Raw genomic sequence first — 27,400 nt, forward strand, 5'->3', positions numbered from 1 at the left:
CATCCATTAATACATATTTATTGAGCGACAGTTCTTTGCCAGGCGCTGTGCTGGCATAAATCGGGGAAAAACACAGTCACATTCCCTGCCTTCTAAGCACACACAGGGCTCTGAAATACAAGCACAAAGAAGGGACAGGGAGAAACTTCAAGCTCACAAAAGCCAAGAGCTAGAAGAGGATCTTAATGAACACAGTTCCCTCACACAACTGGTGGGAAGACACGAGCCCAAAGCAGCAAAGCAGCTCCCCGCCCCCCACCCCCTCCAGTAAGACGGTAGCTAGAAAGGCACGGACTTCTGAGTTCTCAGGACTGTCCCTTCTCTGCCTGCTTTACCCTTTCCTGCACCAAGAAAAGCAAAGAAGCAAAACAAATATTGAGTCGCTTTTTCTCTATGTCATCAGCATGAATCATTTGAGTGGACAGCAACAAAATTCTTCCCACTTAATGCAATACTATTAAAGTTTCATTTTTCATTTAATTTAACAGCAGGTTACAAAACAGCGTGCGGGATGGGATCTCATTTTCAGAAACAATATCTGTGGCGTACATAGAAAAATGGCTATGCAAATCAAAGATTATCAATAGATATTCCCTAGTGGCTAGGATCATGTGCGCTTTTTATTTTCTTCTTTATGTTCCTAGAACTTTCTCAGAATTTTCCAAATCCTCTACAAGGAGCACAAATTACTTCTGTAACAAATAAAAAGGTTATTTCAAAAATAACGTTTGGTTCTTTTTTTTTTTTTTTTTTAAGTCCGTGTGTTTTGCTGTTTTGAAACTGAGTCTAATCTCATGAGAAGTTTCTAGAATCTTTCTGTTCGGATTACATCCAAAAAAAATAAACGCAGTCTTTGTCCTCCAACAAAAGAAATGTGGCACAAAAAAGCCACCTGTCACTAGACCTCCTCTAGGATATTCCTTGGATTTACCCAGGCAAAGACGAATAGTCTTGAATGGAACCAACTGATTTACAAGTTCAAGGAATGGCATTATGCCCCATTCTCAGAGGTCAAAGATACACAAAACCTGATCCCGGTCTTGAAGAAATTTGGGGTCTGGCTGAGGATGAAGACATAAAAATATACAAAGCTTAGCAACAAAATGTGAAATTGAACAAACGTGTGATATTGAAAAGCACAGTGTGTGTTGGGCCAGCAAGGATAGTCCACTTAGGGAACCACGGGAGCCAAGTGGCAGATAGAAGATGAAGGGCAATGGGGAGCCACTGAAGGTTTTTGTTGTTGTTTTGTTTTTTAGGAAGGAGGTGACCTAAGATCTGTGTTGCAAAAAGATTAAGGTCTGTAGAATGCATAATTGTATGTGAGTCAGGAGAGGCTGAGGAGAGGGAGGAAAACAACTACAATATATATCAAATGGAAAGAATGCTAGGTTTTAGGTCCAGCTCAGCCACTAATGAGGCAACTTTGAACCTTCCATTTCTACTGCCTATGACTAGTATCCTCACTGGACAACTGGGAGAATGGGCTAGAATCTCTAAAGTCCTTCCCAGCTGTCAAAATTCTTTAGTTCCATGATCCGAGTGAGAATGATCCATGTTGCAGTGGCAAGGACAGGAATGGTTTTATTCTAGAAGGTGCCCCTCGGAGTGTGATGCTAAGTCATCCTAGGCACCAATAAAATAAGGTCAGATTCTCCCCCCCACCTCGCCCTTACTCTTATTTTTAACCCCCAGGGAGGCTTTGCAGCAAATATTTTCTTTTCACCTTTTTTAAATGAGGTATAACGTAACATACTGTGAAATTCACCCTTTTAAAGTATACAATTTAGGGACGCGTGCCTGGCTCAGTTGGTAGAGCATGTGACGCTTGATCTCAGCATTGTGAGTTCAAGCCCTGCATTGGGCATGGAGACTACTTTTAAAAACTTGTAAATATACATATATATATATATATATATACACACACACACACACACTTCAGGAGTTTTTAGCATATTCACAAAGTTGTACAAACATCACCACTGTCTAATTCCAGAACATTTTCAATACCTCAAAAAAGATATCTCGTACCCATTAGCAGTCACTCCCCGCCCCCCACCCCCAGCCCTTGGCAACCGCCACCCTACTTTCTGTCTCTATGGATTTGCCTTTTTGCAGATATTCCATGTAAATGGAGTCATATAACCTGTGGCCTTTTGTATCTGGCTTCTTTCACTCAGACAATGTCAACGTCTATCCACGTGGTTGCATGTATCAGCACTTCCTTTTTATGGCTGAATAATATTCCATTGTATGGATATACCACATTTTGTCGGTTCACCCAGTGATGGACATCCGGGTTTTCTCCGCTTTTCCCCAGTACATTAAAGGTCATGCCCTTGTTTTTCAAAGGAAAAGCTCTCACAAGAACTTCCAGTATCTGAACTGAAAAACAAATTTGAGACGGACAGTGGCAAAACCATTTTCATCCACGCTAACTATTGTAGACATTCATTCCAACAACTTTTTCCACTGATACTACCAGGGGTAAACAAAATGATTGTATCTCCAAAGAGTGTGTGACTTTAAGTGAAAATTTTTGAGCAGCAAAGCCCATTCCATGGATTAAAAAATGCCACAGGATTAGGGGATAATCTTTAGCTTTCATGTTCTGCCAATGAGAGAGAAATGAGTTTGTAGATTCCCAGGCATGACGGAAGTCGCGTCTCAGCCTATGTGTGACCTGCTTTTCACTCTGTAAACAACCAGTTCAGACCCAGGCATATCAGCATTTTGGCATTTCTTCTTTTCCCACAGTCCAGGCTGTTAATTTCCTCACTGTATTTTTATGAGCAGGAAAAACATGAAATATCACTGACCTGTCAATATTCGTGTTACAGTGTAAGACCCAAGACGTCCTTGTCCTTTCCTAAATCAAACAGAATTAAAAATAAGGCCAATAAAACATTTATCCCGTTGACATAAGACCTCTGAGTTCAGGCCTTCCTATAAGGGGGCGGGGGCAGAGAGACAGGAAAAAAATAGAATTCAGCTGTATGTTTTCTTCTTGTGGTCCATTAACATAATTTCAAAATTATCATACCGATCAGAAAAAGAATAGACAGGAGAGAATTTGAGGGCTTTATCACCAAGGAAAAACATTTACTACGTGCTTATTTTGTGCCAAGAAGAGGGGTTCCAAGGTCTCTTAGAATCTAATCGAAAAGAGAAAAGATCTAACCATTAAAAATCATCACAAGTTTCCAGCTGCTGGGGGGAGGAGAGCATGGGGAGTAACTGCCAATGGGCATTTCTTGTGGGCCTGATGAAATGTTCTTGAATTAGATAGTGGTAAGAGTTGCATAACCTCGTGAATGTAATAACCACTGAAATGTACATTTCAAAAGGGTATGGGAAGGGCACGTGGGTGGCTTAGTCAATTGAGCTTCGGACTCTTGATTTCAGCTCAGATCATGATCCCAGCACTTTGGGCTCCATGCTGAGCATGGACCCTGCTTGAGATTCTCACACCCTCTCTCTCTCTCTCAAATTAAAAAAAAAAAAAAAAAAAAAAAAAAAAAAAAATTCAAGTGTATGGTATGTGAATTATATCTCAATAAAATAAAACATTGAAATCATAATAATGGCACATCATACTACTACCAAAAAAAATGAAAAATCATGTCTGGGGATAGGGTACATGATAGGTTTTGTTTTGGTCTCAAGTTTACTGAGATTGAAAAGGTAGGAAATTTCCCTGCATCTGCTGAAGCCCTCCCCACCCTGTCCCCGTACGGCCCAGCTGCAGGGCCCAGGCCTCCCCGAATCCCCAGCTTTCCCTGCCTCAACGGACACCCCCATCCGCAGGCTCTACGGGAGTTCTCTTAACTACTTTGCCCCCAAGGATGTGTTTCGGGCGAATGCTGCCTGGCTTACAACGTGATTTGGAAATACGCTGCTGGCTGTGTTTTATGCATTTTATCAAGTGTTTTTAACTTTGTACCAGCTGGAAGCATGAAGGGCACAGTTTTAGAAGGTTGAAGTTAAATAATAATTTCACACCAGGAAACATTCAGCTGGGGCCACCTAGCACAAGCTGCCTGGGTGGTCGATATTCTTGAGCTCTGGAGGCAGCTTCACATCAGGAGGTGGTGGAGTGGCCACTGGTAGAGTTTGGGGCTGGGTAATATAGTAGTTGAGCCCACGGCCTCTTGGGGACAAGCCGACTCACCGGCCATGTGATCTTGCGCACGTTAATTAACCTGTCTAAACCTCAGTCTCCTCTTCTGTAGAACGGGGACGATTTTATCTATAGGTAACCTATGGGTTTTGGATTAAATGGGCTTAGATGAGCCTTCTGCCACGCACTAGCCACTTACAACATGGTTCTGCTATTAGGATTACTAACACTTTCTGTGCTGTTGCTCTCTGACTGTCCTTAAGGAAGGAAGGTGTTTGCCACATCGACTGTCCTCCCAGGAGGCTGGCAGCCTGATCAGGTATATTTTGATTGTCATCCCAGTTACACTGTTGCATTCTAAAATAAGACAGTGTGGCTAAGGAGCGTGGGTCCAGGGGCATCCTGGGGGAAATGAAGTTGAATTCCCCGACGGAACCAACAAACCAGGTTTTCACATTCTGACATTTTCTCTCTCTCTCTCTCTCTCTCTTTTTTTTAAATGTTTATTTAGTTTTGAGAGAGAGCGCGGGTGAGCAGGGGAGGGGCAGAGAGAGAGGGGGACAGAGGATCTGAAGCAGGCTCTTCGCCGATAGCAGCGAGCCGGAGGTGGGGCTTGAACTCGCTAACTGAGATCATGACCTGAGCTGAGGTCAGAGGCTCGACTTACTGAGCCTCTAGGCACCCCGCATCCTAACATTTTTCATCAGCTTTAGACTTGAAGCTATTTAAGCCCAAGTGCCCATTTCTCATAGGTTCGTAAAGCCTGGTCCTGGACCGCCCGTGTTGGAAATACACGGACAAGTTGTTTAAAATAGGAAATTCCCAGGCCCCACCCAGAACTACTTTCCCAGAAGGCTCTAGGGAGGGACCCTGTGTTTGAACGAGCTCCTCACAGCCTTTTGGGCCTGCTGGAGGGTAAGCACCACGGCACTGGCCTTGCCTCTACAGTCCAAGTGCTTAACCCTACGGGTGCTTAACACGTTTGCCTTAAGAAATAGAAAAAAAGATGAAATAAAAGTAAGGAAAACAACAAATGAAAAAAACTTAAAGATGAAATAAAAATCATGAAAAAATAAATGGATGGGGGTGACCGGGTGGCTCAGTCGGTTAAGCGTCTAACTTCAGCTCAGGTCATGATTTCACCGTATGCCTGTCGGAGCCCTGCATCCGGCTCTGTGCTGACAGCTCAGAGCCTGCTTGGGATTCTCTCTCTCCCTCTCTCTCTCCCCCTCCTCTGCTCTCTCTCTCTCTTTCAAAAAATAAATTAAAAAAAAAAATGGATGGATGGATGGATGGAGCAGTCCCATGCATCTAGTTTCTTTGCCTTTCTTCATCATGTTTCTGAAGGGGAAACCATTAACATTTATTGAGAGAATTTTTCCTCAGTGTAAAAGCAATAAATGCCTCATGCGTGGCACTTAGAAAACACAGAAAAGCAAAGGAAAAGACAAGCAAAACTCACCACCGAGAGGTCACCACCCCCAACATGTTTGTGTAGCTCCTTCTGGTCTTCTATATGATGCATGGAAACACAGGATTGTTTAATATCATCCTATTGTGCACCCAAAAACACTCTTTTGAGCCTGATTTTTTTTTAAGTCAACAATGCATTATTAATATTTTCTCAACTCAGGAAATTTTTCCTCACCATAATTTTAGATGGTAGCATAGTATTCCATCACAGATATACTATGATTTATTTCCTCCATGTCCAGTCACTGAACATTCAAGCTCAGGAATTGATTAACAATAAAATGTACAAGGGTGCCTGGGTGGCTCAGTCGGTTGAGTGTCTGACTTTGGCTCAGGCCATGATCTCACAGTTCAAGGGTTCAAGCGCCCCGATCGGGCTCTGTACTGACAGCCCAGAGCCTGGAGCCTGCTTCAGATTCTGCGTCTCCCTCTCTCTCTGCCCCTTCCCCGCTTGTGTTCTGTCTCTCTCTGTCTCTCAAAAACAAAAAAGCAGTAAAAAAATTTTTTTAAGAAATAAAATGTACAAAAAAAGAGGGAGCACCTAGGTGGCTCAGTGGGGTAAGCGTCTGACTCTTGATTTTGGCTCAGATCATGATCTCACAGTTCATGAGATCGAGCCTCGATTCGGGCTCTGGGCTCACAGCATGGAACCTGCTTGGCATTCCCTCTCTGTCCCTCCCCTGCTCTCTCTCCCTCTCTCAAAATAAACAAATAAACATTTAAAAAATAAAATTAATGGAGCACCTGAGCGGGTGGCTCAGTCGGTTGAGCGTCCGACTTCGGCTCAGGTCACGATCTCGCAGTCGGTGAGTTCAAGCCCCGCATTGGGCTCTGTGCTGACAGCTCAGAGCCTGGAGCCTGCTTTGGATTCTGTCTCCCTCTCTGTCTGCCCTTCCCCCACTCACTCACTCCCTCTCTCTCTCTCTCTTAAAAATAAACATTAAAACATTTTTAAAAAATACAATAAAAAAAATAAAATTGAATTAAAATAAAATGTGTGTGTAGATTTTAATTCATGTCTTCAGTGGACATCTATATTTTTTTTTAAGTTCCACAATTGATTTCAATCAGTAGCCAGGATTGATGGCTACTACTCACAAAAGTCTACTTCTAGAACGTTCTCGGGAAACTTTTAGAGTTAAAACAAATAAGGAAAATTTCCATGCCTCAAGAATATCAGCAGACCTGGATTACATAAACTCTGTTGATTCCATGGTGCATAGCACTGTCATAGATCACAAGAGGAGAGAACAGTTACTACTGTCATTGTCACAAGGGGACCAATGTGACCCAGTGCCACCAAGATGGTACCAACTCCATTTCTGATGAACAGTCACTTGGAACCACACAGCGATGCTCTGCCAACTGGAATGATTTATTTTTATCATTTCTTTCCCTGTCATTGCTTCAATTAGTTGCCAAGATATGACAGGAGGAGCTTGCGGCCTCTTTGGGGCTTGGGAGTAGAAGGAACTCCTATACATTTAAAGCCTCAAAGATTAAAGAAAGCCCAGAGTTTATAAAATTATGTGCAATTTAGTTCTTTTGATTTTGTATTTATTTTTTTAATGTTTACTTATTTTTGAGAGAGAAAGAGAGACAGACCACGAGTGGGGGAGGGGGAGAGAGAGAGAGGGAAGCACAGAATCCGAAGCAGGCTCCAGGCTCTGAGCCGTCAGCATGGAGACTGATGTGGGCTCGAACCCATGGACCGTCAGATCATGATCTGAGTTGACGTCGGCCGCTTAACTGACTGAGCCACCCAGCGCCCCAAGTTCTTCTGATTTTTAGACAAACACCCATGCCAGTTTCTTCAGGAATAGAACTAAGGAAAGATGATTTTTAAGAGTTAAAAACTGATTCAAAGGGAATTGGCAACAGTCCCTTGAGAGCAGGATCGGTCTTGGTTGCCCTCGTTCCCTACAGCATCTGTCACGATCTCTAGCACACAGGGAATGTTTGTGAAACGAAACAATGCTTGAGTGAATGAATGAATTAGGGGATGGTCCTCTCTCCCGTGTTAAGCCATACAATACACATGGTCTGAACTACTCTGTTTTCCTGGAGTCTTGTTGTTAGTCTCCAAAGACCGGCCCACTAATAACTCCCGTACTGCCTAAAAACTCAAAATAGATGGTCCCTTTAGCCATCCTCGCAATCCTCTGCCCAGGATGAAAATCCCCAGAATTATGTCACCAGCCCCCTCTCCACTCCCCACCCCGGGGAAGTCCTCGGTTAGCCAAATGAAAATCTTCCGTATCCCTCACCACTTCTGGGTCACGGGGACATCTGCAAGGTCACGCTAATTCATTCGCTACAGAAACTGCGGCCGGGCTAGGGAAAGCTTCCTTCATTCTCAAATCACCTCGACGATGCGGTTCCCAGCCTGTCTCCTCCGCGGGATCGGCTGTGGCCACTGGGCTCACTAGTGTCATCCATCTTCCTTGAACCCAACAGCCTCGCCCCACACAGAGCCCCAGCCTGACTTACCAGGAACCTCAAAGCCTCTCTGTGGGCCTCCTCACTGATAAAAACAGCAAATGACTACTCTGTCCCCAAGTGTTATCAACACTTTCTTGGGCAGTACACCCCACTGTGGGATCCAGGAAGATCACATCTGTCCCCTGGGCCTTTCAGAATCCCACTGTGCCACACACTATCCCACGGTCTAGGAGCATGTCCCCTCCCGTCTGTGTGCCTTCCTTGCCCTGACTTTTACTTTCGCTTTTATTACAACTAAATAATTGTGCAAAGAAAAAAAAGGTATAATTTCCCTTTTTTTTTTTTTTTTTGCCATATACAATTTCCTGTTTCACACCAAAACCCTACAAAGCCTCTCCTGTTCTCACATTTTTATTTGCACCACATATACACACTCTTTTTTTTTTTTTTTTAAGTAAACAGTGTTCAATGCTTTCTTGTTTACCAATGTATCCTGAGAGCAGATTGTTGCTGCAGGAAGTGTGAGGGCTGAGGGGGCCCAGTGAGGAGTTGAAGGAACATTCGAAGGGCAAGTTTCCGTGGGTTCTAAGACACCTTCACGCTGAGGCTGTGTGATGGGAGCAAGAAACTACCTGTCTGAGCCCCGACACACGTGCAGCCTGCGTGAGAGCATGTCTCGGGGATGGCTTTGTTTGTCGCAATACTTCTGAGAGTCTTGCTTGCCGCTAAGCACGGACCCTGAGGTTTGAACAGGGAAAGCTCTAGAAAGAAACGGATTCCGAGGCCAGAGGCTGCACTGCAACGTGAGGAGATGGCTCCCCCTAGTGTTGGGATGATTCTTCGGCAACCTGGAAGAGGCTAAGCCAGAGCAGTGACCTTGAATGCTGAGTTGGTGACCGTTTCAAGGTGGCATGACCCACAGACCAGGAGGAGAAGGAAGGGAAAGGACGAGGCCCGGGCCCAGGATGGGAGACCGGCTTCTCCAGAGCCTGACCACCCTCTGTCGCCTTCAGATCCTGATGATCAGTGCTGCAAACCCTCCTTACACAGCTTTCTCCAAAGACTCAAAAAAGCCGCTAAGCTGTGTGTGTGTGTGTGTGTGTGTGTGTGTGTGTGTGTGTTTTATTTGCTCTTTTCCTCTGTAGCAGATGCACCAAATCCTAAAGATAAACAGTTTAAAGCCATATGGTCACAGTAGCTGGAATCCCATTGTCCATTTTCCTCAACACCTTTTCTTGCTCAAAGCCTGATGTGTTCCAGTCCTGGGGGCTCCCTGCTGACTGCTAGGACCTCTCTAAAGCCCCCTATAATGGGGAAATGCCATAGACCTGTGTAGAAAGCTGCCATAGTCATTTTCCTGGTCTTAGGTTTAAATGGACAGGTAAACTACATACGAAGTTATAAAGCCGGCTGCCAGCCTGTGGGCCTGTGGAAGTGAGTGGCTCTGGTCGGCTGTAAGGGATCCATGCACCCTTCTCAAAATAAACTCCCCAGAGGAAAAGAACAGAAAGAAAGAGAAAATTGAGGGGCGCCTGGGTGGCGCAGTCGGTTAAGTGTCCGACTTCAGCCAGGTCACAATCTCGCGGTCCGTGAGTTTGAGCCCCACGTCGGGCTCTGGGCTGATGGCTCAGAGCCTGGAGCCTGTTTCCGATTCTGTGTCTCCCTCTCTCTCTGCCCCTCCCCCGTTCATGCTCTGTCTCTCTCTGTCCCAAAAATAAATAACAAAACATTGAAAGAAAGAGAAAATTGATGGAGAATTACTCCGAGATAAATAAATATGGGAATAATGCAAATACTTCCCAAGTCCTTTCAATGTAACAAAATGTGTAGGGAAAACCTTACCCTTCAGGGCATCCTTCGCCCTGAAGATACTGATGAGGGAGCGTGGGGCAAAGTACAGGTTAACAGCTCCACCGTCCCCCACCAGGAGGGATCTGTGTGACACTCCTGGCTCCCCAAGAACAAAGGAAAGGGATTTAAGTGCTTGCCACGTGATGTGGGGAAACTAAGGCAGATGAAAAATTAAATTCCCTTACTGCCTATACAGCCCAGTGACAAGTCCTTGAAACAGGCAGAGTGACCTCCCTCTAGGAGCTCAGCTGCCTCGAGGATGACACTTTGCTGGGGGCAAAAGAGAATTTTGGCTTCACATTATCCTGACCCCCCAGGATCCTGTAAGTCTACTTCAACATATAAAACTTCCTTTGGAAACTTCTTTTATCTCAACTCCCCCAAGATATATGCTGGCAATCATACTCCAAGCTTATGGCCCCCTGATATACATCTGAAGGGTCTCATGACTGAGGTTTTACTAAACGGTAATAAATGGGGTTTTCCTAACAGCGGCTAGCCCCTCAAAGTCCTGGAAACCTTGCTTCCAAAATTCCTTAGAGACTTACTCTACCCCTGCCCCCCTCCCAACCTGAGGGTAGATAATCAGTTACCCATCACGATCCCGGGGCAGCTCTTCCTGCCCACGAGTCCGGTCCCCGTGCTTTAATAAAATCACGTCTTTGCACCAAAGACGTCTTCAAGGATTCTTTCTTGCCCGTCAGCTCCGAACCCCCCACCATCACCCCAAAACCCCACCAATACCATCCTTACTATGTCTTCTGCAAAGCCAAAGAGCAGGTCCTGAGACTGATGGAGTCGATGCAGAAGCTGATCTTGGAAAGAAACCTTGGACGTGCTCCGGTCCGACTTTGGAGCCTGGTCCTTCATGCAACGTGCCAGCTTCAAGCCATCGCCCTTCGTGTCAGAAGCTAAGTATTATCAGACACTAGAATAGGAGCATCTCTCCTTTATGGGGCACAGACGTACGTGACAAGATCTTGGCATCTCTTTTCTTTTTTTCTGAGTATGGCAGTGACACATGCTCATTACAGAAAATACAAAATGTATTTTGTACTTTTTTCCTCAGCCTCACTAAGTCGTTTTCTAGGTTGTTAAATACTTTTTGAAAATCTCATTGTGATGGCTGCACAATGCTCCACTCTTTTTTAATTTAAAAAAAAATTTAATGTGTGTTTATTTTTGAGAGATGGAGAGAGACAGAGCATGAGCGAGGGAGGGAAAGAGAGAGAGGGAGACACAGAATCCAAAGCAGGCTCCAGGCCCAGAGCTGTCAGCACAGAGCCGGACGTGGGGCTTGAACCCACAGACCTGAGCTGAAGCTGGATGCTCAATAAATTAAGCTACCCAGGTGCCCCCATAATGCTCCACTCTTAAAGTCATTCTTCTATGCTAAGACATTTGTTTCCTTCTTTTGTTTTGTTTTGTTTTGTTTTAAAGTAAAACAAAACAGATGAACATAGGGGAAAGGAAAAAAAAGAGAGAGGAAGGCAAACCATAAGAGACTCCTAACCATAGAGAAAAAACTGAGGGATGCTGGAGGGGAAAGGAGGGAGGGGAGTGGGGGAATGGGCTAAAGGGATGATGGGTATTAAAGAAGGCACTTCTTGGGGTCAGTACTGGGTGCTGTATGTAAGTGATGAATCGCTAAATTCTACTCTTGAAAGTAATATTACATGACATGTTAACTAATTAAAATTTAAACAAAAATTTGAAATATTTGTTTAAGAGTAAAGTGGACTTTTTGCACATGACCCCTCATCCAAATTTCTGAATTTCTGGGTCAAGGGGAAAGTCACTTCATTTTTTAAAACACGCAGTTGAGGGTCTCATGACACCATGCTGCTGTGTTCCAGGCCACCATCTGGTGCCTTTGTAGAGAAAACAGCACAGTGAAAATTATTTATTTTGAAGTGAAAGTCAGCATAAAATTAAAAAGTGGCGATTTGATGTTTGGGTTCTGCCACCACTTTAGCCCAGGCCTATACCCTTGGGCAAGTCCCTTTGACTCTGTTGGCTTTGCCTAAAATAACCCATTTTTAAACAATTTAAGGTTGCACATTAGGAAGGTACCATAAAAGCATGGCGCTAAGTCTTTTCCCTTCCATGGAGCAAAAAAAAAAAATTTTTTTTTTCTTTCCAAATTTTCTATTCTTGCGTAGCACAAAGCATGGCAGCCACACAGCTGGGAATCGGTTGCCAGCTGATTGCTCATGAGGGTTTGCATCTGGGGCCTTGGCCTGTCACTGCAGTGTTTTGCCTGTGGTGAGACTCCAGCAGATGCCTACCAATCCAAGAGCAAGTAGAAGGGAGGTTTGACTGCAGAGGTGCAGAGGCATCAGGCTTCAGGGCTTCTTCTGTGGTTCTCCGATAGTCCACGTCACCAAGATGTAAACAGGATACACCGTCATCAAAATCCCATGCTCAGAAATACATCCTGAGACCCAGAACTGTCATTCCCTAAACAGGGTCTGAGAAAGTTTCTGCACCTATCAAGTGGGAGAGTACCAGACTACAGACATCTTAGAGTTGTCCTGAGACCCAACCTAAAAATGAAACCATGTATGCGTAACCATTAAATAAATCCTAAGACTCAAATAATCCCAAACTACCATCATAGCCACGTCCAAGGGGCTGGAGTGCGTTGGAGGCAAATACAAAGAAAATAAAGAGCATCTCCCTGCTGTTATGCAATCATAGAGTTTAGTTATAATTATCAACACAATAGAGTCTAGAATTTCCCAAGTGCATTTGGCTCCGGAACTTTTGATTTGTATTACATCTAATAACACCCACACATTAGGAAACATGGGTTTGTGGTTTGAAATCGCATAGAATGTAAGGTCTACAAAAGCAAGCACTTTGTCATGTAACATACTGTATCTTCAGGGCATAAAAGAGCTGCCTGCACATAATAGGTACTCAATAAAATTTATGTTCATTGCATAACGAATATACTTTCCATTAAGCTAATTTGAAAACAGCCTCTGAAAATAGTTTGCATAGTGAAGTGAAACATGGGTTTTTAGGCGCTGCTAGTGAAAGTGTAAATAGGATAAAACTTTTGAAAAGCAGCCTGGCCTCAAGCACCAAGAACTTTTAAAGGGCTCATACCCTCTCACCAAGTTGTGCCAGTTCTGGAAATCTCTTTGGATTTTATTCTAAGTATGAAAAGAAAAAAAAAAAAAAAGGTTTGCATTTAAGATGCTCAGGAGATGCAGTATTGTTTAAAATGAAAAAAAAAAAAAACCTGGAAATCATCTGAATTATGTTCAAAAATCATTGAATAAGATACAGAATCCACTTGATGGGTTATTCTACAGCCATTAATATGCTCATGAAAATTATATAACTTTGAAATATTCTTATATCGTAAGCATGTAACCACAGATCATATCTAATTTAGTATCCTTTTTTCTCTTGTATTAAGGAAAAAGGCAATAAACTAAATAATATATGAGGTGTCAATCCATATATATATTAAACAATACAAAATAAAGAACTAACATTATTGAGTGCCACTCTGTCAGGCAGTTGTTTTAAATACTTTACATACGTATAATTTCTTTCTTTTTCCTGATAATCTATAAGGCAGGCACTATTATAATATCCATTATAATACTGAAAAAATGCTGGGAGATAACACACCCAAATATTGACAACAGCTGCCTCTGAGTGATTGAAAAGATGGCAATTCCATTCCTTGCACTTCCCTGCATTTTTACAAGTTTTTGTAATGATGAGAAACCGCCCTCTAAAAGGATATATTAACAAATTAATCTGCGTTCCTATAATAAATCTCAACAGGAAAAAAATTTTTTTCAGTTGACCACAGGACCCCTTTGTTGCAACCAGGGAACTCTGATCCGTGCTCTGTCGGGCCAATTCTCTTCTGTGCAGAAGAGAAAAACAAAGTAAGCTCCATTTAGGCTGAAATGGGTTGAAATTCGGGTTTGTTCATGAATGCAGAGAACCTGGCCAACGCTAGTGTTGGGTTTTCGGTTTCGATGTCACACTTGCTCAAACCCCAGATAATCTCAGATAATCACTCCGCTCTACCCAGGAATCAAGAATTTAGGCACTAGAATCTCACATGCTCTCACAAACCAAAGGCAGTGCTGCGCTCAGGTGAGATGAGGGGAAGCGGGTGTGGAGGTAGAGAGGCAGCCATGGCCCAGACACTGGGCAGGTTGAATCCTCAGCGGGAGCTGTAAGGCTCCTTTGTTTTTATACAGAGCAAGGAACTGCACTTGATACACCCTTTGTTGCAGTAGAAAGAAGGGGTAAACGATGCTAATGATGCTAGTAATGAACGTGAAATAGAACGTATGCCACCTATTTATCTAAAAGGAAATTTAAAATCTAGGGAAAAGAAATCCACCCTACTGTAAGGACCATCCAGTAATGCAAGCGTTTTATTTTAAGGTGCTGTCCGAGGCCACTAGCTCTAGAAGTCCAGCCCTTAACAACCACTTCTAAAGACCACAACTCCCAGACTGACCGCGATCTCGGCGCATGCGGCCTGGTGACCTACGCCTACATTTCCCAGCGGCCCGAGCGGCTACGCTGACGCACGCGTGCGCCCTTGTGTCTCTCTCGCTGCCTCGGCTTTGACCTACAGCCACCCGGAGAAGATGGCTTCCTCTGCAGTGTCCGGGCTCTCCCGGCAGGTGAGAGAAGGGAGGTCCTGAAAACTAGGGAGAGGATCCCTTCTAAAGTGACACGTAGCAGAGCCCTAAGAGCCACAGAGCGAGACCACAGCTGGGGAAGCGTGGCCGCCATTCAGCGTTGTAGGGCCCTGCGAGTGGGAGCGACGCAAAGCGCTCGGGCGGCCCTACCTCCCTGGACGTCCGCGGGGCTGGCGGTGCAGGGGGACGCGTGCCTGCCCTTGGCGTCCCCGAGCACAGCCTCGCACAGCCTCGGGAGCAGTTAGTTTGAGGCGCACGGGAAAGGGGCGGGGGAAGGCTCCCCTGGACTCCGAGGAAAGGATACAGCCCACCCCCAAGTCATTTAACCTTGTCGTTGTGGTCAAACCTGTCAAGGGTCTCTAGTAATGCTAAGGAGTATTTATAAAACACATTTCACATTTTTATAAAGGAAATGAGACCGAAAAGTTTAAATGACTCGTCCTTGGCTGTTCAGCCAGGAAGGGGTAGGTAGAGCTGAGATTCGAACCCACACGGTCATACAGAAGATGGAGTTGGAAAGAAAATTCGTGGTCTTTATACCACATAGCAACACTATGCTTTATACATCATGACACCTTACAGCTTAGGTAAGTTTTCCATAAGTGAAAAGGGCTTTTAATCCCTACAACCACTTGTGTTATATACAACAGTTCAGAACTGAAATTATTTGAAGGTGAGCTGTGCCCTTGCAGGTGCTTTTTAAGCAACGAGTTCCAACTCTGTTCCTTGATAGACTAGATACCATTTCTCAGAACTAGGGTCAGTTCTCACATCAGACTGCTGCAGTACTAAGGGGATTAATCTTTCTTTTCCGATAGCATTTGGATTCTAAGAAGGTACATCTCTTGCAGATCATGACTGGAATCCTCTCACTTTTTATTAAAGTCCTTCCTCACGGGTGGTAACAAATGCCAGAAATTTGGGGTTTCTTGGAACATGTATTTCATCAGAACTTGTGTTTTCTCTCTCATACTGGTGTGCTAGCCTCAGCCTGTTCCTAGCAAACGAGGAAGTTGGTGGGAAAGCAGTTTCCCAGGCGGCTATGGATGATGCTCAGTGGTGAAATTTACTCCTTGGGAATAAAGAGCAGCTCGTGTAATCTCCGTGATGATACTAAGAAACTAATCACTTAAAATGTCTTATTATTGTTTTAAAGGTGCGATGCTTTAGTACATCTGTGGTCAGGCCATTTGCCAAGCTCGTGAGGGTATGTCAACTTTTGTTACTAATCGTAAAGTAAATGAAAGTGCGCGGTTAGGGCATGGACTTTTGTATAAGTACTACCTAAACCTTTCTGCATGATTTGTAGGTCCCAAAATGTGATGTGTGCGTGGGGATAGGGAATGGAATAAGTTGAATGCCTGGTGTGCAACAGGCCCATGTTTAACCTTTGTGGGAATTTCTTAAAATCCCGTAACAATGATGGGAAATAGCTGGTCTTTTGTTTGCAAAAGAGGAAACAGACTGGGAGAACTCGAGTTTGGTCTCAGAGCTGGACTGGAACTAAATCTTTCTTCAAACCTGAGCTCTTGCACTGCAACCATACAGAACTGCTAAGCATATGTAGTCATATGTTGATGGCAGCGTGTAGGAAAACGCCTACAGTTTTTTGTGAAAAATAATTCAAGCATCAGGCATTCAGTAAGCTGCTAAAGAGCGCCATTAAACTGAACATTGATGGAGAGACACTATAGGGAAATTTATAGTGTCACCATTAAATGTTTTCTTGGCTCTAACGTGTGCAAAACTGTCTTCTATCAGTGTTTAAAATCTCCACTATGTGGAACTGATTAGTTACTGAGTTCAAAGGAAGCATAAGCTCATTTCAGAATCCATGTAATAATTGATTTATAGTTACCGCTGGAAGGGACTTTAGGTACCATATTTCCTAAGCACCACATTTTAAGATGAAAAATCGGAAGCTCAAAGATTAAGTGACCTAGGTGAGGAAACATCCCTGATTTGTTTGAGAATTGCCATTCAGGATAGCTTTCTGATTCCATATTTGGTATTTAAACTTGTTGTGTGCTCTAAACAGTGTATTTTAATATACGTATTTAATCCTGCTATTGGCAGAATGATATGTGAAGTGATTTTCCTTTTCTCTTCCTCCCCCACCCCATCCTTTTTTTAAAGCCACCTGTTCAGATATATGGTATCGAAGGTCGCTATGCCACTGCTCTTTATTCTGCTGCATCTAAACAGAATAAGCTGGAACAAGTAGAAAAGGAATTGTTGAGAGTAGCAGTAAGTAGCTTTTCTGTTTATTACTTACTAAGTTTCCATCATAGGTTTTTTCCTTATTTGGCCATGTTTCCCTAATGAGGTATATCCTAAGTGAAAATGAACTACGAAAAGAAAAAAGAAAAAAAACCTGTTTTCTGTAATCATGTTGGTAGGAATAGTACTGGGTATTGTTATTCTGAACCTATTGTATAATAGGTACAGACAGATACGAACAAGGATATTATTAATATTAGGAACCAAGATTTGAGGCTAAGAAGAAACAGAGGTCACCTTTGAAAATCTATGCTTGTATTTCAGGCAGTTCTAAAATAGTCTTTAGAATGTATTATGACTTGCTTTGCTGGGAATTTTCTTTATGGAGCCTTTCCTCATTTTCAATTTTTTATTTTATCCCCAAGATGTGAGAGGGAAATAACCAAGCAGAGCACTCTGGGCAACAAAATCAGCAAAGGTGTATTGAGCTCCAGTACAGAACTGACAGATGGGGAAGCTACAAGGGACAGTTTATTTTTACACTTTGTTTTTTTAACCTGGAAAGAAGAGTGAATTAATTGAATTAACAGAAGTGTACCAGTGTAACTTGGGAAAATCTGTTGTAACTTTAACCGAATTTTCTAGTTAACACGTTTCTGTCCACTTTGTTGCTTCCCCTTCTCTTGCTTTATAGCTGCCACCTCCGTCAATAAGCTCTGCATTAAAGGAGGAGACGGAGGGGCGCCTGGGTGGCTCAGTCAGTTAAGCCTCCGACTTCAGCTCAGGTCATAATCTCACGTTTCTGAGCTCGAAGGCACAGAGCCCGCCTCACATCCTCTCCCCCTCTCTCTGCCCCTCCTCCGCTTGTTCTCTCCCTCTCTCTCAAATCAGATAAATAAACTTAAGAAAAAGGGGGGGGAGAGGGAGACACAGTGTATATACTCTGTCTAGAAAAAGTTTTGTACTTTTTTAGTTTTATGTTTTAAGAATTTCTTATATTTTTAATCTACTTATTTCTGAAGATTTTTTTTATCATACTATTCAGAAGAAAAAACCCTGATAAGGCTAATCATATAGGATAATATTTATTCTGTTCATTTTTCATCTCAAGCTTTTTTTTTTTTTTTTTTTTGGAATTTTTGTCCTAGCAGACAGTAATGTTCGTTCCATGTTCCTTTCTGTGTCCAGTTAGCTCTACAGATGATGCTTACTGTCTGAGTTGGTGTGACCAACCCACAGAGTCAACAGCCTTACTGTTGGAGACACTTGGGAGAGGGGTACCAAGAACAGACAGGATCACACACAGGCATTTTTGGAGGTGATAATTATTGCCCGCTACTTGTCATTTATGGCCATTTTGTTTATTTTTTTGTTTATTTTATTTTTTTAATGTTTATTTTTGAGAGAGAGAAAGGGACAGAACACAAGTGGGGAAAGGGCAGAGAGAGAGAGAATCTGAAGCAGGTTCCAGGCTCCGAGCTGTCAGCGCGGAGCCCGACACAGGGCTTGAACCCACAAACCGTGAGATCATGACCTGAGCCAAAGTCAGATGCTTAACCAACTGAGCCACCCAGGCGCCCCATATATGCCCATTTAAAACCGAACAGTGGTATTCACAATGGAGTGACCTAGATTGTGGGTGTTAAGAATGGGGTTTGACTATAACGTGGAAATCAGTTAAGATGTGGAGATGTAGAAAGGAGGCACTTACCTTAAGACTCTTTGTAAATGAAAATTAGCAATTTTTTGGCACTGAGAGGAAAGTGATGCTACACAGGTGCCACTAACTGCCCGTTGGATGATACAACAGAGAAAGATGGGAAACACGAAAAACCGGATTACCCAAATGCCAGCTTTTAATTTGCGTAAGTCTGCGATTTTTATGGAAAATTGTTTCTATGGAGCCAGTCGCGTTGAAGTTTTAGCATTAGGTGATGTATGACAGGTAGCCTGGATTAGAGCAGATTCTGGCCGCGAGCCTGGGAGAAGGTGCTAGCAGTGAGTGAAAGGCTGACAGGTATTTAACTGAAAGATGCCCAAACGGAAACAGCCATTGTTTTGTTAGAACCCTGGCCTGATACTAAAGGGAGCAAGGTGCCGGAAGCTACCCTGGGTCGCTGAGGACAGACATTTATGAATTAACAAAGTGGAGACGCATGGTCCCTCTCCTGGTAGCTGCACTCCCACTGTTCGTCCACTCTGCCTCCCAGGCTGATTGAGGCTGCTCTGGAAACACCAGAGCTCTCTCACGGGGCTCTGTAAGAGGCAGGACAGAATCAGGATCACTCTGACACAGAGAGGCCCCCCTCCAGGGGAATAACAGGGAGACTTCCTTTGCTGTTAGAGCACCTTTTCAGCTGAGTATTACCCATAGTAAATACATTAACATATGCAGTTCGTTGAATCTCGGCTGCTTAGTTTTTCTGTAATCTCTCTTGAAAAGCAAAAATAAATTTAAGAAACTTCATAAAGTATCTTTAAATTTTTCCAAGAAGTACCATTATATCTTGTGTAAAACTAAGGTATGGTGTATTCTCAAAGGCAGAGAAAATTATTTGATTGTAAACTTTTCTTCATACATGCTTTGAGAGTGCTAATTTAATGAAATACATGATTCATAACAAAATATGTTGTGGCGGCGAGGATCGTTCATGCACTAAAGAGTTGAAGAAATTATTTTTTTGGTACTTTCAGCAAATCTTGAAGGAACCCAAAATGGCTGCTTCCATTATGAATCCCTATGTGAAGCGTTCCGTGAAAGTGAAAAGCCTAAACGACATGACAGCAAAAGAGAGGTTCTCTCCCCTCACATGCAACCTGATCAGTAAGTATTAGATCTTTTCTACTGAAAATCTTGCCACTGGAAGTGTGATCCGTGGACCAGGAACGTCAGCATCACCTACCTGCCTTTTGGCCGCGATCTAAGGACTTAGCCAACCTAATAAATCAACCTACTGCATTTAACTAGCTCCCCAAGTGAATTGTTTGTGAGTTAAAGTTTGAAGAGCACTGTCTAAAGGATATGACCGTGTAACAAAGTAATTGCAGCCACTACTTTTCAACCCGTGGAGAAGACAGATAGGATTCATAGCAAGGAAACGGTGTGTAACCGGTGGCTGTATCTCTGTCCTCAAAGACATTTGCCTTGTTTGGTACATTAGGCTTGCTTTTCAATCCCATGGCCAACCCAGAATACATGTTCTTTGAATACATCATCTTTGAATATAGATAATATGTTAATTTGGGGATTTGTAGCCAAACGTTGGAATCTAACCTGAAATATGAAAATCAGGTTGCAGGCCATGGTCAGGAAATCGGTTGGAGATCTGTAAGGCCTCCCCACACACCTGACTATTTTAAATGCTTGTCAGTGGTGGGTTTTTTAAAAAAAATTTTTTTTTTTCAACGTTTATTTATTTTTGGGACAGAGAGAGACAGAGCATGAACGGGGGAGGGGCAGAGAGAGAGGGAGACACAGAATCGGAAACAGGCTCCAGGCTCTGAGCCATCAGCCCAGAGCCTGACGCGGGGCTCGAACTCCCGGACCGCGAGATCGTGACCTGGCTGAAGTCGGACGCTTAACCGACTGCGCCACCCAGGCGCCCCAGTGGTGGGTTTTTTTAAACACTGAATATACTTTTTAAATACCAAGCACCATCTTCTTCATTCACATTCTTAAAGGACATTGAATATAGCATTCTAAGGCCACAAATCTAAGTTTGCTTTTGAGGTGAATATAATACCTCGTGAATAACCTAGGGGTTTTTGTTTTGTTTTGTTTTGTTACAGTAGTATACTAACATACAAATATAATTTGTTGTCACTTTGGCTTACATACAACACCCAGTGCTCATCCCAACAAGTGCCCTCCTCAATGCCCATCACCCACTTTCCCCTCTCCCCTACCCCCCATCAACCTTCAGTTTGTTCTCTGTATTTAAGAGTCTCTCATGGTTTGCCTCCCTCCCTCTCTATTTGTAACTGTTTTTATTTTCCCCTTCTCTTCCCCCATGGTCTTCTGTTAAGTTTCTCAAGATCAACATATGAGTGAAAACATACCTTTCTCTGACTGACTTATCTCAGCATAATACCCTCCAGTTCCATCCATGTTGCTGCAAATGGCAGGATTTTATTCCTTCTTGTTGCCAAGTAGTATTTCATTGTATATTTATACCGTATCTTCTTTATCCATTCATCAGTTGATGGACATTTAGGCTCTTTCCCTAATTGGCTATTGTTGAAAGTGCTGCTATCAACATTGGGGTACGAGTGCCCCTAGGCATCAGCACTCCTGTATCCCTTGGGTAAATTCCTAGCAGTGCTATTGCTGGGTCATAGGGTAGATCTATTTTTAATTTTTTTTGAGGAACCTCCACACTGTTTTCCAGAGTGGCTGCACCAGTTTGCATTCCCACTAACAGTGCAAGAGGGTTCCCTTTTCTCCACATCCTCTCCAGCATCTATAGTCTCCTGATTTGTTCATCTTAGCCACTCTGACTGGCATGAGGTGGTATCTCAGTGTGGCTTTGACTTGTATTTCCCTGATGATGAGTGATGTTGAGCATCGTTTCATGTGTCTGTTGTCCATCTGGATGTCTTCTTTGGAAAAGTGTCTAATGAATAACCTGTTTTGAGTGATTTTGACGTTACTGAGACACCTTCACTTTCCCAGATTTGCTTGCTGAAAATGGTCGCTTGAACAACACCCCTGGAGTCGTTTCTGCCTTTTCGACCATGATGAGTGTCCACCGTGGAGAAGTTCCTTGCACAGTGACCACTGCATCCGTAAGTGACAGCTTGTTGCTGCTGTATTTGCTTTGACATCCGTGCATCGCGTTTTGCATAATGAAAAGGAAAAAAACAGGCTAAAATCCAGAAATCGGGAAAGGTGATTGGTCACTTAGGAGGTTTGCTTCACTTCTTACACGAGCTGCCATGAACCTGCACTTTGGAGGGGCCGGTGTGTGTCCTGTTAGTGCCTCCCTACCCGCTGACTGTTCGGAAGGACGAGACTGGACTCAAATGTGTTAGGAAGTAGTGGTTTATGTTCCCTCACAAGTTGGAGTTATTTCACAAATCCCTTGGTAAGTAGTCTCCTGAAACTGGACTGTCTAACCTTTGGTGGCAGCGAATGGGAAGGGTGGGAAGGGCAGGCCCTTGTGGAGTTGCTGACGTGGCTGTAATGATAGACCTATATGCCGAGTACTTCGTAATGTATTATTTAATGGCAGCGTTGTATGTGAGGTAGAATTAACCTTATTTTACAGATGAGTGAACCCAGGGAAATTAAGTCATTTGCCCAAAGTGACAAAATAGGGCATCAGGGTTTGAACATGGCCCTCTCTCTCACAAGAACATGTACCTTAAGCTGCGCCACCTCCCCAGAATTCCTTTTGTTGATGTCCTAAATACGTATTTTCTCCCTACTGTAGTTCAGACCGCACAGGGAATCAGCCTTGAGGGGCTTACTTATCAGTAGAGGACGGTGGATTTGCTTGGAATACGCAGCACCTGACCTCATCTAGGTTAATATTTCTGGTATTTCAAAGATACTCTCACTCTCCAAAAGAGCACGACTTCAGAGAGACATTTTACCCCAGATCATGTATTTGCACGTTTGTAGTTCATAGTCGGTGCCACGAAAGTGCACAGCTGACTGCGAATCCTTACAGCTCAGGCATCTGCCCGGGCCCACTGGGCCTGCCCCAGTTCTCGGTGACAGCAGGGCCCAGATGAGGCTTCCTTCACCAGGCAGGTCATACCATCCCCGTGGCTGAGCACTGGTATAAATTATGTCATTCAGTGAGTACAAGGACATGATTTTTTAATTTATTTTTTACTTTTAATTAAAAACCTTTTTTTTTTTAATGTTTATTTTTGAGAGAGAGACCGAGTGTGAGCAGGGGAGGGGCAGAAAGAGAGGAAGACACAGAATCCGAAGCAGGCTCCAGGCTCTGAGCTGTGAGCACAGAGCCCGATGCAGGACTCGAACCCACAAACCACGAGATCGTGACCTGAGCCGAGGTCAAACGTTTAACTGACTGAGCCACTCAGGCGCCCCAAGGACATTATTTTTTTAAAGGGTGCATATTTTTGTAAAAGTTTTTTAGAACCAACTGTTGCTAGTGCAGCAGTGTTTGATGTTGAAACTCCCGGGTAAATAAGTTTCCACTGTTCAAAAACAAAAATTATTCCTTGATTAGTGACTAAGGGCACAGTCTGTAGAAATAGACTGATTTCAAATATTGCAGCAACTGGGACCTTAACCACTCTGAACCTGTTCTCTCCTATGGGAAATGGGAATAAGAGCCGCTGGCCGCCCAGAGTTGTCCCGGTTAAAGGGGGTGGTGGGTGTGAAATGCCAGCACAGACCGGTGCCTGGCACCCGCTAAGCCTCTGAGTGGGAGGTGTGCACGTACTTCGGAGCTCTGTAACCTTGGAGGCCTGGCGAATGATGTCTTGATTAAACACCAGCAGACTTTCACACCAGCTCCCCCAAGAGGCGTTGTTAGATCTTTGCGAAGATGGAGAGCCTTATCTGCTAGCTTGTGGACCCTTAGGTGTGGGGGTGGAGAGAGAGGATTTGTGACAAGAGGCCGCTCCTTCAGCCTTTCTCACTGTCCCCTCACCAGGAGTAGGAGTTGAGGCAGAGAGAACACAGGCTGACGTCTGAGTGCTGGCTCTGTCAGAGTCAAGCGCAGAGCCGTGCGCCGCCAGGCGTTCCCCGTGAGGCTCGGAGTGCAGCATGCTTCCAGAAGCTCCTGGGAACCAGAGGTCTTAGAGATGCTAGAACCGGGTCAGATAGCAGCTTTCCATCCAAGGACATAGTGGCCTCCCGCCATGCCCACAGGGCTGCACAGGAGAGGCCTGTGTCATCAGGCAGCATTAACTCCAGTATTGGGGGGAGTTCCTCCCCAGTCGTGTCTAAGTCGTACCGCTGATACCAGGGAGCAGAGACGGGGAGGGAGTGGCATTTATGGGCATCAGTGACCCGCCCAGTGAGCCCGCCGAGGTGTTCTTGTGGGACGGGACACTGGCATGTTCCCGGCACACCAGCGGTGTGAGTAACTTGCGGTGCAGCTCCTGGAAGGGCCCAGAGACCACACAGGAATTCACAAGGCCTGTCGTGCTGATGTGTGCCAGGGGTATTTTCTTCCTGAGCTTTTACGTGGAAAGTTCTGTTCTGCTTTATCTACTTAATTAAAGGATGGTTTTGTCCTTTTTTTAGCCTTTAGATGAACCCACTCTTGCTGAATTAAAAACAGTCCTGAAGAGCTTCCTAAGTAAAGGCCAAGTATTGAAATTGGAGGTTAAGGTAGGTTTTTAATTATGTACGGTGTGTTTCCTCAGGTTCTTTGACACTGTTGAGTGGCTGTAGAAACTGAAAAATTAAATCTCACCAAATACTAAATTGTTTCTAATAGAAATTTTATGTTCTCAATTTAAATGATTATGGATTCCATTCACAATCTGACTTTTTTCTAGACATAATGATAACATCTTACATTTGTACAGCATGTAGACTTTTCAAAGTACTTTTTCATCTTTCTGTTCGATCAATGAAATATCAATGCTTTTCCACATTTCCAACCTGTTTTCTTTCCTAGATTGATCCGTCCATCATGGGTGGAATGATTGTCCGTATTGGAGAGAAATATGCTGATATGTCTGCGAAAACCAAGATTCAGAAGCTGAGCAGGGCCATGCGGGAGATTTTCTGAAAGTGTTGATTTTCTCTCCGTGAAAATCCTTAAACTTGTAGCAACAATAAAATGCTTCCTGAACAGAACATACACTGCTTACTATCTTTTTTGAAGTGGAAATACAGAGAGCCTTATTTTCTATCTTTCTTTCAGAATCCGCCCAGTTAAAAGGTTAAAAGCCCCGTAGGTTGGAGATTTTAGTTTGTGTAGATTACTCAGGAATTTATGGAAGCTTGTGTCATTAGGAAGAACTGTTAACATTTATTGAGGCCTTTATTGCAGGCACCATTAAGTCCTTAATGTGTCTTACCTCACGACCTTGGCCTCTGGGCTCAGAGCCCAGGGAGGGGCTGACCCTGCGGGCGGAGTTGATGCCAACAACCAGGCCAGTTACCGCCCCGGAGTTTTAGTTGTCAGTGCCCATGTCCAGTTACAGATCCTGAAAGCGGGCCTCCCAGCCCCCGGGACCTGTGCTGGTCAAGACATTGGCAGCTGCCCCTCGCCGTCCTGCTTCGTGCTTCTTAACAGCTTCCGCGGCACAACCCACGTCTGTTGCTGTGCCCCGAGGTCCAGCATCAGCCAGGTGAGTGCGTGTGTTTAAGGTACTGCAGACAGGGCCAGCTTGTGCCATCTGACCATTCTAACAAGTTCTTAAGTATTGTGCATCTTGTTTTAAACCCAAAGTGACCTGTCTTAACAGTCCTGCCCTTCATCTTCTAGTAAATATAAAGGCAGTGACGCTCTATATAAAGGCTCTCAGATTCTGGCTAAAAAGCGGTCTTCATTCTGGAATCTACTAGAAGAATGCCATTAATCTAACAAGGATTCGTTCCCTCCCTCCCACTGCGGGCAGAGGTCTGAATCAGAGCTGCGCACTCAGCAGAGGGCAGCAGGGTAGCTGTCCCGAACCCTGTGAATGTCCTCACAACCGAGGACTGGCCAGGAGCTTCGGCCGGGATAGGAAGTCGGGACGTTCCCCCTGCCGCAGGCAGCTGTGCTGGCCATGGCCACACCGCTCACTGAAAGCACCGCTCTGGCTGAACTGCCCGTTGGTCCTGCTGATTCTCCCAAGACCTTTCCAGCCAACCAGCAGACGGGCAGCGGAGTCCTGTTCCCACACGCTGGGCCCAGACAAAAGGCAGTAACCCTTCCACTTCTCTGATAATCAGCTGATCTGAAAGGGTGGCCTGAAGGCATTTCTCCGAGACTCCCGCTCTGTGTGTGGCCACTGCACTTCGGGTTGTGAAGTACATCCCGACGGACTGGGACCTTGGGAGTACCCGGCACAGGCCAGGCACGGCGATACTCACTACGCCCATACCGCCAGAAAGTTCCGTAAGTAAGGGGACGTGACGCCATCTACAGGGAAGTTCGTGATGTCGACTCCGGCTGCTCTGCACCCTGGGACGGTAGACTGGCGGCTGGGAATGTGCCCTGGAGTCCCCCAGGAGGTGTGGGTGCAAGCCTGCTCTGCTGCTTCCCACGGGTGGGGAGCCCCGGCTCCTCCATGCCTGGCTTTCGTCCCCTGTAGACGGAAGCAATCATGCTCACTTCCAGAGGGGCCGCAACAGGGAAGCAAGAGCACGAGCCAGTGCGGGGACGCAGAGGCAGAAGGGTGGCAGTAAACATTGATTACTGGCTCCGTGGCCTGCCACTTTCCTGGGTCGTGTGATCCCAAGGATTGCTGAAGCGCAGCACCCACCTGACACATTATGGTCACGTGGCAAAGTCCCTCCGGTACTGCCTGCAGAAATCTGTCCTCAGGGTTTGTCCAGCACTCCCGGTCCCTAAGAGGCCACTAGGATGACTCCTGCTCCTGTGGTCCTCCAGGAAGGCCTCCCCTAGTAAAATACGCTGATCCTGACATACCCCCCTCCCAAATAGGATGCTGCTTTTGAGGCCACTTCGTGTATCTTGACGCTTTATAACAACTCTGTGATACAGGTGGAGCAGGGATACCGCCTGAGGAGAGAGATTGAGGGGCCCTAGCGTTTGCTCAGTGTCACATGCTCGACCGGCTGTTGGATCACGTCCCTGAGCCCTGTCTGCCTTCATCCTAGCTTGCCTCGTGCCTACAGCCAGCCCGACACCACACCAGACGGCATCCCACACACGTGAATCACCGTAAAACCACAAGCTTCTAAGACACCGGACGACTGATGGACAAAATATCTTTGGGAGAGGGGTACCCAGGGGGTTCGCTCAGTTAAGCGTCCAACTCTTGATTTGGGCTCAGGTCGTGATCTCATGGTTCATAAGATCAAGTTCCATGTCAGGCTGTGTGCTGACAACATGGAGCCTGCTTGGGACTCTGTCCCTCTCTCATGCTCTTTCTCTCTCTCTAAGTAAACACACTTAAAAAAAAGTCAAGTTGTGGATAAATATATAGCTGATTTAAAGAAAGCAATTAACAAAAGTGAAAAGTTTTCTATAAATTATGTAATTGAACATTGCCTTGTACGAGGGAAGTGCTTGGTGTGTATTAGCTATTAATGTAAGAACGTCTAACACACACACACACACACACACATGCACACAGAGCAAGAAAATACAGGAATAATGAGCATCCAAATGTTAACATTTATTTTTGTGTGGAAGAATATCTCCACTAATTGATTTTATTTCCTTTGTATTTTTCTGAGCTTGCTGAATTTTCTGCATTAACAAATATTACTTCTATAATTAGGAAAAAACAATAAATATTCTACAATAAAATATTTCCTACTAAATTTGGTTCAAGAGGTACCTACTCAACATGCTTTATATCAGCAATTCCTTCCACTCTCTGAGCTGTGCAACGGGACCGTGCCGATCGCAGAGACAATGAGTTGTAGTTTGGAAAAGCACTATTTTCTTGGTTTATAATGATTTTAATTTTTGAAACTTCAAATAATAACCAAGAA

At 44.4% G+C, this 27,400-nt stretch overlaps 1 protein-coding gene and 1 long non-coding RNA gene across 2 annotated transcripts; one reads left to right on the plus strand and one right to left on the minus strand.

The window, feature by feature from the left end:
* Positions 1-2,103: 2,103 nt before the first annotated feature.
* Positions 2,104-8,286, minus strand: LOC123610620. Its single transcript, XR_006718227.1, has 3 exons — positions 8,084-8,286; positions 5,583-5,632; positions 2,104-2,869 (listed from the first exon to the last, which is right to left on the minus strand). It is a non-coding gene; the product is annotated as an uncharacterized LOC123610620 (long non-coding RNA).
* A 6,146-nt stretch (positions 8,287-14,432) lies between these two features.
* On the plus strand, positions 14,433-24,583 carry ATP5PO (ATP synthase peripheral stalk subunit OSCP). Its single transcript, XM_045501469.1, has 7 exons — positions 14,433-14,556; positions 15,731-15,781; positions 16,711-16,821; positions 19,489-19,618; positions 21,467-21,579; positions 24,023-24,109; positions 24,402-24,583. Exons 1-7 carry the CDS (start codon positions 14,521-14,523, stop codon positions 24,513-24,515), a joined length of 642 nt encoding a protein of 213 aa, XP_045357425.1. The 5' UTR covers positions 14,433-14,520; the 3' UTR covers positions 24,516-24,583.
* Positions 24,584-27,400: the final 2,817 nt, after the last annotated feature.

The sequence above is a fragment of the Leopardus geoffroyi genome, chromosome C2 (genome assembly GCF_018350155.1).
Source record: "Leopardus geoffroyi isolate Oge1 chromosome C2, O.geoffroyi_Oge1_pat1.0, whole genome shotgun sequence".
NCBI lineage: Eukaryota > Metazoa > Chordata > Mammalia > Carnivora > Felidae > Leopardus > Leopardus geoffroyi.